The following is a 10,298-nucleotide window of genomic DNA, read 5'->3' on the forward strand; positions in this document are numbered from 1 at the left end:
ATAATAAATTGAAACAAATTCACAAAAATACATGCTGTTTTGCTGAGCCCCACCTTTCAGAGACTTTACATTTATATGTAAATAAGTGACTGGTTAATATGTGCCTACCGTCCACTTGCTAATCAAGCCAACCATAAACCAACGTTGGACCAACAAAGTTTCATGTCTGCAAAATGTTTGCACTTAAATGTGTTAATTATATGTTTTTTCAGTATTAATAGCACAGGCTACGCAACCAGTGGCGTAGGTTTCGTTTCAGAAATGAAGGGGAAATGCATTTTCATTCCGTTGAGGGATGGGGTGGGGGGGTGAGGGATGTCATAGAGTGGAGGCGTTAATTCAGTCGTGAATAATGACAATGAATTAATGTATTTTTGAAGTTAAGTGTAGGGATATGCACCACCCTAAATTATGCCTATGTGTAAATGATTGCCACTCTCTCAATATTGGGGGGGATCTCACACATCACACACACAGAAGTCCACAACACACATTCACAGAGTTTTGCAGAATGACTTTATTATTATTATTATTATTATTATTATTATTATTATTATTATTATTATTATTATTATTGCTAATTTTATGATTATTTTTGCAGTGAGAGGCATGGTAATGGCCAAGAGAGTTCAGTGATGCAAAACTAACACACCTTCCATGTCAACATCTTTGTCACCTTCTTTATCATCATTGCCTGACTTTCAGTCGTCATCCTCACGAGTGACATCCCACTCTAGCTGGCTTTACCTCACTCAGTCTAAATCACACTTTTGCTGAAATTGCCCAAACAGTTCAAACACACATTTTTAATATCTGGTAGAAATGTGACCCTTAGATATGCCCCAAAGTGACCCTTCTGTGTACATTTCATAGTCATACACAATGTATTTTGCAACATCCTGGAGTTTTAGCAAATATCAGCAAATGAATGTCATAAACGGAAATACAAAGCTACTCAAAAACACTCCATGTAATAAAGAGACATTGAAAGACTCCTGTTTAGGCAGAGGGAATACAGAAGGGTCACAATTTGTAACATACATTAAAAATTGTGGTTTCTTCTATATGGGGAAATGGGGATATGTGAAACTTCTACCTCTTTGCCCCCTTTCCTGCCTCCACCCCCCACCCTGCATCAATACACACACACTTCTTGAATCGCCCCTGCCCCACACTGATGACACACGTCCGTCTGACAGCGGAAGAGCTCCACCTTGTGCTTGAAGTGCTGGAAGGCCTTGCGTCGTTTCTTGGCAATTTTCTCATTGTCTTTCTTCCTGAAGATCTTCAGGGAATTCCCACTATACAGCTTGTCGAACACAAAGGCTTTGGGTCCGGTCCACTGCTGGAACACGTCCAAGTCAGACAGGAGGCTCTGATTGGAGTTTTCAAGACAGTCCTTGTCACAGAATGGACTGAGGGTCAAGAAGACAAGACACTGGCTCTTGTCCGCTTGAGCCATCATGAGCTTCTCCAGTACTCGGCTGTGGAGCAGCTGATGCTCAGGGGACTCCAAAGTCTTCTTGAAGTACTTTGATCTCTCGGGCACAGCCGCCACCAGCTCCTTGCTCTCATACAGGGACTTCTTCTTCAGCACCTGGGTCATTGCAGAGAGTGCGGTCATCAGGGGAGTCTGATTCTGGAGCTCCTCAGATCCCTTGCACACGCCCACCGAAACCACCACAGCAATGGCGAACAGCTGATCTTTGGGCCTGGCATCATGGAAACAGAGATGAGAATTGGGGTGTGAACGTCAGCCATGTCTGTGAGTGTCTGAAGCGCACCTTGACATTCATAAACTGAGTTAGGGTCTGGCTCTCTCGTCGCCTCTCTCTATTTGCATCTCTCTCTCTATCTCTCTCTCTGTCTCCCACACCCTCCTTCTCTCTCTCCCTCCTTTCTTTTTGTCTCTCCTTATTTGTTCCCATTTGTCTCTCCCTTCCTCTCTCTCTCATGCTTTCTCTCAAACCCTGTGTCTTTCACTCTAGTAATCTCTGAGCTTCTGTTTTTCTCTCCTTTCCCTTTTCTATTTTTTGTTTTCCTTCTCACTCCATTTCACTCCCTCGTTCGTTCAAGACAAAATCAAATTAGCTGTGCTACTGCAATTTCCCCTTTGCTTTCGAGAAAATAAACATAAAATACTCACTTTGCAATGTTCTTGCTCTTGGCAGTTTTTGGCAGCTTGCTGTGATACATGGGAGCGGGAGACAGAACATAAAACCATTTCAAGTTACATCAATACATCCCCATCAATTTGACCCGCCGACATTTGGTCCCCATGACAATTCACTACTGCAACAATTCGTTCCCGCAGCAATTCGTCCCCACAACAATTTACCAGATTAGCCTACTATACACAAAACAATCCAAGTCTGAGGATTATAATCAGTAGACCCGTTCGCAACATGGAATAAACATAAGTCATATGAGCACACCTCAGCACACAGAGTGCAGAAAAAATCACGACAAAAATAAGGAATCTCTTGCTTCCATAATACACAACGGTCGCGTTTGTGTAGCACAGATTTCCGCAGCACAGTTCTGCACAGAAATTCAGAGATGTTCGTTCTTCGAGTGCTGCTCCGTGACATCACAAAGCCCCACCCACAGAAATCTTTGCAGGGTTTTAGGAAGACATTTTTCAATGAGGTGCAAGTGATGTCAGACAGAGCGCAGCCACGAGTTGATGAAGCTTGGATTTGATACAAAGGAGTAATCAAGACTTTGCAAGGATGTCTGGGAAAGGATAGGAATATATAATGATGGCAAGGGCAGGTGTAACTGGGTGTGTAGAAAGATGGCTGAAATGGGATGATTAAGGTGAAGGTGAACAACAATCCATGGGGAGATGGGATCAGGGATGGTGACCTATTCTTTTATCTTTCTATTTTGCCCTCTCTCCCCCACTCCCTCCATTTCTCCCTCTGCTTCTCTTCTCCTCTCTCCCCCTCCCTTCCTCTTACGTTCCTCACATTGCCACTCCTGTCACACACTGTCTCTTTCTATCCCTCCCTCGCTTTTAGTTTCTCTCTCCCTCTCCATCCCCCACTCACCTTCTCAACTGAGCAACAATTTTAGAAAGGGCAGTGGGGTCCACTCCATCCCCCGCCCCTGCTTCAGTAACCTCTCCTCCATCTGCCTTGTCCTGATCCTCCTCTTTCTCAGCCACATCCTCTGGCGCCTGATCATCCTGCGCAAAGCTCCGCCCCCCCAGGCACAGCAAAACAACACACAAAGCAAATCTCTGGAGGTGAGAGAATGGACAATTATAGAAAAAATAATACAATTACACCAATATGCAACCAAAAAATTAATGTAATATATGGTAAAAATATTTGCTTTTTATATATATTACAGAAGAAAAAGTATGTTTTAAGTGAAAGTAATTGCTGACAAATGCAAATAAACCTCTCTGAAATGTGTTAATATTTACCTTAGAACAATGGTTCTCTTTCATAGACCCGGGGACCCCCCTTTGTATGAGAGAGAACCCCTGACAACTCTGTGCTGAATGGGGTCATATATACATTGAAATTCATGCCAGTAATTCATCTCAGAATAATCAATTCTGGAATCTATTCTGTTTTTTTAATCATATGGATTGGACTCCAGCACTATATTGATCTTGAAATCGATATGAATATTTTTAGTAATTGATAAAAAGCAGACACAATGAGAGTGCAAAAAGCTTTAATTAATTAATACAAACCATTACATACATTAAAATTCCCAAAATACTTGGGTATTGCATTACAGGATTTAGCCGATTTGTTGCGTCATAATGAAATACTAATCACACGTTAAACTGTACAAGCTTAATTCAGTCACTACCATTGCGCTCAATGTAAAACATTCAAGACAATAAATATTGGTAAAGGATTCTTGCCTTCTAAGCGAAGTGATTCGTTTATATTTACACCAATCAGCCATAACATTATGACCACCTGCCTAATATTGTGTAGGTCCCCCTTTTGCTGCCAAAAGAGCCCTGACCCATCGAGGCATGGACTCCACTAGACCTCTGAAGGTGTGCTGTGGTATCTGGCACCAAGACGTTAGCAGCAGATCCTGTAAGCTGCGAGGTGGGGCCTCCATGGATCGGACTTGTTTGTCCAGCACATCTCACAGATGCTCGATTGGATTTGGGGAATACCCCAAAAGAGCTGCAGTTTTGGAGATGCTCTGACCCAGTCGTGTAGCCAACACAATTTGGACCTCGTCAAAGTTGCTCAGATCCTTACGATTGCCCATTTTTCCTGCTACTAACACATCAACTTTGAGGACAAAATGTTCACTTGCTGCCTAATATATCCCACCAACTGACAGGTGCCATGATAACGAGATTATCAGTGTTATTCACTTCACCTGTCAGTGGTCATAATGTTATGGCTGATCGGTGTATGTATTTTATTAAGTGTTGATAAAATGAAACATTCACACATTCATACACTTTAACATTATTTTTACAGATTTCAATTTTAATTAGTGTATCTGATATGCAAGAAAACGGTATAGCTGTAGCTTTAAGTTTCTAATAGAATTCATCTGCTTATTATTATGTACTGTATATGTGTGTAATAAACTGAGCTTTATTTAAGTTTACATAATTGTTTAATTGGTTTGTAGCCAACCACATAATCCAACAATAATAAAATCTTGATAAAGTCTTGCATGTAGCCCCAGAATAGTTTTAATAGTTATTTTGATATTACACATGTATGTGTGTATATTTGTATTTTCTTAATATTAATGATACAATATTATCATTACTAATACTATTACAATACTACCAATACTAATGATGATAACAATAATAATATCAAGACTACTAATAGTGTTATAACCAGATGGCTTGTTGATTCAGTGGCTCTGTCAATACTCACCATTGCTGTGTTGTCTTCGGGTCTGTATCTTGCCGTACGGCTGTATCTGGTGTCAGTATTCTGTAGAGTGGGAACCAACACAGGGTTATTATAGTGGAGTCAGAGGGAAGAAAAGACTTGTCCTGCCTCTCTCTCTGTTTGACAGCCCCTCCCTCCTTCCATCTGTCTCTCTCTGTGGGTCTCACTCACGGGCGAGGGTATTAATATTGCCTCCTGTGCATGTTCCTGTCCTTAGTTATTCCCACTCCACTCCAAATCTCACTCTCTCCCTTTTATGGTCTCTCTCACTCCCTCTCTCTGTCTCACTCTCTTTTATTATTAATATTATTATATTTCTTATCCAGGGCAACCATATATCACATTATTTACATACATTAATAAAGTAGCTTAATATGCAGAAAGATCCCATTTGACCAGACAATACTTGATCTCTTTGGACCCTTGCATTAAATAAGTAAAATTGCTTTGCATGTGCCAGACAGAGAGATGGAGCTGAATAGATAGAAAGGAGTGCGATAGAGAGAAAAACAAATAGAGCTCCAGAGAGAGGAGTGAACAGATAAACATACAGAGAGATAGAGTGAAAGACCTACAGAGAGGACTTTATTTGAGTTCTGTCTTATCAGGCTAATTTATGAAACAATGAACAGTGAGGCTCACTTAATCACTTTTTTACTTAATTGCTTGTATTGACTATTCATTGCTATTCTTTTTGGCTCATTCACTTGTGTTATTTTCATTTGTATCATTATTATTATCAGTATTAATTATCATTAAGGTGTGCATTTTATTTTACTCTGTGTTTCAATAATTATTTAATTGTTCACTTGTATATTTTCCTTTGAACATCACCTGCTCCCCACGCTCTGCCTGTTAACGCACCTGCTCCCCGACACTCCGAGAGAGGTTTAGCCCTATAAAAAGAGGGCTGGAGCAGGACAAAGGAGATTTGACCTCTGATTGCAAGCACAAGCCCGAGCACGAGCACAAGCACTAGCTCCAGAGAGGGGACGCTGGACCTGAGCACGGGAGTTCTTTGAAGGACTGAAATGGCATAATTGCATTGGAAGGATCCCTAGAACAGAAGACTGTGGAAAGTTGATTATACTGGCTTATTTGGCAATCACTCTTGTTTACATAGACCTGTGATAAAAACAAGAAATGAGAACTGAGATGATGTGAAATGTAGCAAAACATAACTTTTTATACATTTCCAGTCTGTTGCTGAGGTCTCTGGTATCTTCTCCCCAGCATAGCAACCCCATCTCTCCTCTTATAAAGACATTATAATATTATACTATATTCCAACAAAGGCACATTCTATACACCTACCTGGTGTGGTTTGTCTTCCAGCCTTCCCTTACGTGGTGGTGTGGGTCCAGTGGTGCAGTGGCTCCCCTGAGGAGAATACAGTCAGTCAAGGCAAGGGGCGCAGACAGCACAAGTGAAGGACACTGCCTTGCCTGTGCCTGGCTGTATCCAGCGACCGGCCCTGGAGGCCATGCTGGTAAAGAGGAGGAAGACCACGGAGCGCAGCTGCTGGGAGATAAGCAAATTCTGTTCAGGACAGTGCTATTATTTTATTTTTCTGTTCTTTTGAGAATTTAGGAGGGGGAGTTTGTATTAGGATTAGGGGGATGCTTTTGTAGTTTTTAGGATTAGTTAGAGCAGACATAACTTTTATCTTTTAGGAACAGTTTTTATATTTCATTTTAGAGCCCAGTGAATTTAAGGCTGTTTAGAATAGAATCATAATTTGGTTCTCCCTGGATATATCTATACCATTCATAGAGTATCCTTGCCTTGCCTCTGAAAGTGAATACTGTCATCAATAAATTCTGTTCACATGCCCGGCACACAGACAACAGGGTAAAGTGTAAAGTGTGTCGAAGCTGCATGTGGAGAGCGTACATTTAGATGGTGTTTGAGGTCCCTCCTCATTAAGTACTAGGCGTGCCGTAGTCGGCTCATTAGTGCACCGGTGCCATCTCCAGCTGTAGACCCGGTGACATACCTTTATCATACAAAATGGTATGGCACAAACCACAACGGACAGGAGAAGGGAGAGAGAAAGTGGGGGAGGTCTAAGTGAGGTGCAGAGGGGTGTGTTTCAGGGAGAGGGAGTGGGTGAGAGAGAAATAAACGTACTCAGATCTTTCATTTGAAACACTTAGTTAATAGTTTATGCTCTGCCTTACAAAAGTATTCTGACCCTCTCACAGTATTCACATTTTGTGGCTTTAAAGCTTGCAGTCAGAACACTATGAAGTAGGCATTAATGTGTGTTATATACACAGTCTTCTCCACACATTCAAAGCAAAAACAGAAATAAGTAGAGACTTCATATAAAAATAAATCAGGATTGCACAAGTATTCTAATTATTCTAAGTATTCTAAATTAATTTAGATGGCCATAAGAAGCCACATAATTAGTTATTGGCCTCTGTCTGTGTTCAAATTGTAGTTCTCATGATGTCAGAATACAAACCCCTGTCTCTGTGAGGTTCCTCAGTCAGGAAGTAAATTTTAAGTCTCAACCATAAAGGCAAGGCAAGTCAGGGATAAAATAATTTTAAATCATCAAGAAATGGAAGGTGCATTGTACCACCTAGCCACTGTCTAGATCAGACCATCCCTTTAAACTGAGCAGCTGGGCAAGGAGGAAACTGGTGAGGGATGTAACTTTGAGGGTAAAGACAGCTTTGAAAGAACTACAGAGTTCAATGGCTGAGATAAATGAAAAAAATGTGAATCAGTCAACAATATCCAGAACACTTCACAAAAACTAGCCTGTATTGTAGGCCTTATCTTACTCTTATGTCTTCAGTTTGAGCATTAAAGTGTTGGATACAATAATGTTTATGAATTTTGTAACTTCACAAAATGGGACAGCATAGGAACGGTCTAAACACGTTTGCAAGACACGGCATGTAAGTGAGTGAGTGAGACAGGAGGTACACAGATGGTTGTGCTTTACAATTAAAATAGTCTGTGAATATGTGCCACGGGAGGTAGTGTCACGAGCAGGGCATGACTGGCCTTAATCACTTGATTATTTAATTATTGATTGTTGGGGTTTTCCTTCTGGTGGCCACTCCCAGATACGCAACCTGAAAAGATAAATGTTGTAAGTCGCCCTGGATAAAGGCGTCTGCCAAGAAATAATAATAATAATAATAATAATAATAATAATAATAATAATAATAATATAGGATGAGACATTATTATTTCAATTTGCACAATAATAACTACTTCTGTCAAGGGACATTACCTACTTCGATTTCCTTGTGATTCCTGGTCAGTCAGCGTGGTGCCAGTCCGGGTTTTGCCTGGCCCAAACAGCTACCGTCCTTGGAGGGTCTATAGATTAAGCACGTTCTGCAGCAGGCATCTCACCAGGGGCAATTCGAGAATTTTGAAAATTGCGGGGGCCATAAGGGGGAAATGAGTCCATCCCTGAGCATTTGTTCAGTGCAAGAGGGAATGGTATTAGTGAACAAAATAGGGTCCCCTTAATGTGCAAAAATAAAGAATATGCCTCATTGGACAGAATGGGTACACAACCCCCCCAAAATCACTGGAATGCATCTTTAAGAAGCCCATTTTAACCCATTAGCTAAAGTTTCTGCTACACTGACAATTAGTTGAGAAAACCAGAGCTTGCTAGGGTTACCAAACCTGAACTTCCAATAAAGAGGACACTTCAAAAGGTGGGAGTGGCAGTGGGGGGGCTGGAGCTAAGTGTTATGACCTCAAAAAATCTCATCTCATCTCAACCTATCTTTTCCTTTTGTAAACTGTTAACACCCCAGCTAAATAAAACGTTCCTTATTGGTTGTTGAAGTCTTTACAGACGTAAGTCATTTATTAATAACCAATAGTTGTTCATAAATCCATGACATCAGTGAACACTATCACCTTAAACATCATCATTCATACATGATGGAATGGTAGCGTTGCAGGAGTTGAAGGGTTAAACAGGCACCCGGGAACTGAAGTGTTGGAAAAAGATCAAGGCAAATCTCAGACATTTTTAGATCCAGCTGGACGGAGATTAAAGGACTGAAAAGTCTGTTAAATACTGGCTATATGGTAACCCAAAGATAGTGTAGTTTAACTATCACCATTGAGTAAATTGTCAGTGTTATAGCAGGAATAAAATTCAGGATAGCAAGAGTATTTAAATGATCGATTTACCATAAACTGTATTGTCTTGAAAGTAACCTGTAGTGTGTCAGTGGCTGTGTGCATGCGGAGCAAATACAGTGTATTTGTTTACAGTAAGGGGGAAAATAGTTTTTATATTAATAGCTTTTACTAGATCATTTAGTTATTATTTCTACCCCAGGCACCATGCTCCTGCCTCCAGGCCCCCGTGATCCCCTCGCCTGAGTAAGCCCCCCCGGATACATTTTCACCCGACAGAAGGAGAGAGACGGAAAGGGAGACCAGGATTTGGGAGCAGCAGCGAAATCTAAATCCCACTTGAGAGGGAATCTATGACACGCTGCAGCCGAGGAGGAGGCTGTGTCAGGATGGGATACTTGGGCTAAAGACAGTGGACCTATAGCTCATGGTTATTACCAAGTGGAAGAGGGCCTGGAGAGTGTGATTGAAGTCTACATCCACCTTCTGTCGGGTATATCATCGAAGGCTTTAGGCTGGTCCGGTCCAGGTATAGGAAAAGACACAAGCAGTCAGTGTATCTGTTAATCAGTCTTATTTTTAAGGGACTGGGTCAGAGCATTGAGCTCAGCTGAGGCACAATTACGCACAGACAAGACTGGGACAGACCAGGATAGGACACAGACATGCAGACACACAAACGTACACAGACATACGGACAGAAAGGCAAGACACAGTCAGATTCGGCCAGAGACAAAGAGCGATAAACAAGAACAAGAGGACACATGTAGGTACACAGATACAGATAGAGATGCATAGAGAACCAGAATGAGACCAAGACATAGAGACTGCTGCATGTATTTTTTGCATTTATAATTAAGTAGCAGACCCCTGTGTATCAAGGGGCTTCCTTAAACAATGCAGAGGATTTCCATGCCATCTTACAGAAATATTAATGAGAAGCTCAACAATATTGGAACATAAAGTAACCTAATATGCAGCGAGATCCCATTTGATCAGACAATACAAGTTCACTTTGCATCCTTGTACAAAATGTGCAGAATTGCTTTGGATGTGATACACAGCTGAAAAAATAGAGAGGAGTGTGATACAGAAAAACAAAGAGCTCCAGAGAGAGAGAGGAGTGGAGAGATAGAGACAAACAGAGAGGACTTTGTGAGTGCAGCATTTTCAGGTTAATGTATGACATTGAGCAATGAACAGTACCTATCACAGGGGTTACAAGGCTCACTTAATCACTTTATTGCTTACAGTTCTCGATTGTTTGAA

At 41.2% G+C, this 10,298-nt stretch overlaps 1 protein-coding gene across 1 annotated transcript; it reads right to left on the minus strand.

Annotated features, from left to right (window-relative positions):
* Positions 1-537: 537 nt before the first annotated feature.
* On the minus strand, positions 538-5,138 carry LOC136714873 (uncharacterized). The gene is made up of 4 exons (XM_066692497.1): positions 4,884-5,138; positions 3,054-3,244; positions 2,147-2,185; positions 538-1,712 (listed from the first exon to the last, which is right to left on the minus strand). Exons 1-4 carry the CDS (start codon positions 4,884-4,886, stop codon positions 1,136-1,138), a joined length of 810 nt encoding a protein of 269 aa, XP_066548594.1. The 5' UTR covers positions 4,887-5,138; the 3' UTR covers positions 538-1,135.
* Positions 5,139-10,298: the final 5,160 nt, after the last annotated feature.

Source organism: Amia ocellicauda, chromosome 19 (genome assembly GCF_036373705.1).
Source record: "Amia ocellicauda isolate fAmiCal2 chromosome 19, fAmiCal2.hap1, whole genome shotgun sequence".
Taxonomy (NCBI): Eukaryota; Metazoa; Chordata; class Actinopteri; order Amiiformes; family Amiidae; genus Amia; species Amia ocellicauda.

What these genes read in the sequence shown, in the direction of transcription:
- LOC136714873 (XM_066692497.1), bottom strand. An exon ending in ATTGTTGCTCAGTTGAGAAG is followed by an intron (nt 2,186 to 3,053) that starts GTGAGTGGGGGA and finishes CATGTATCACAG; the next exon opens with CAAGCTGCCAAAAACTGCCA. An exon ending in AAGAGCAAGAACATTGCAAA is followed by an intron (nt 1,713 to 2,146) that starts GTGAGTATTTTA and finishes CCATGATGCCAG; the next exon opens with GCCCAAAGATCAGCTGTTCG.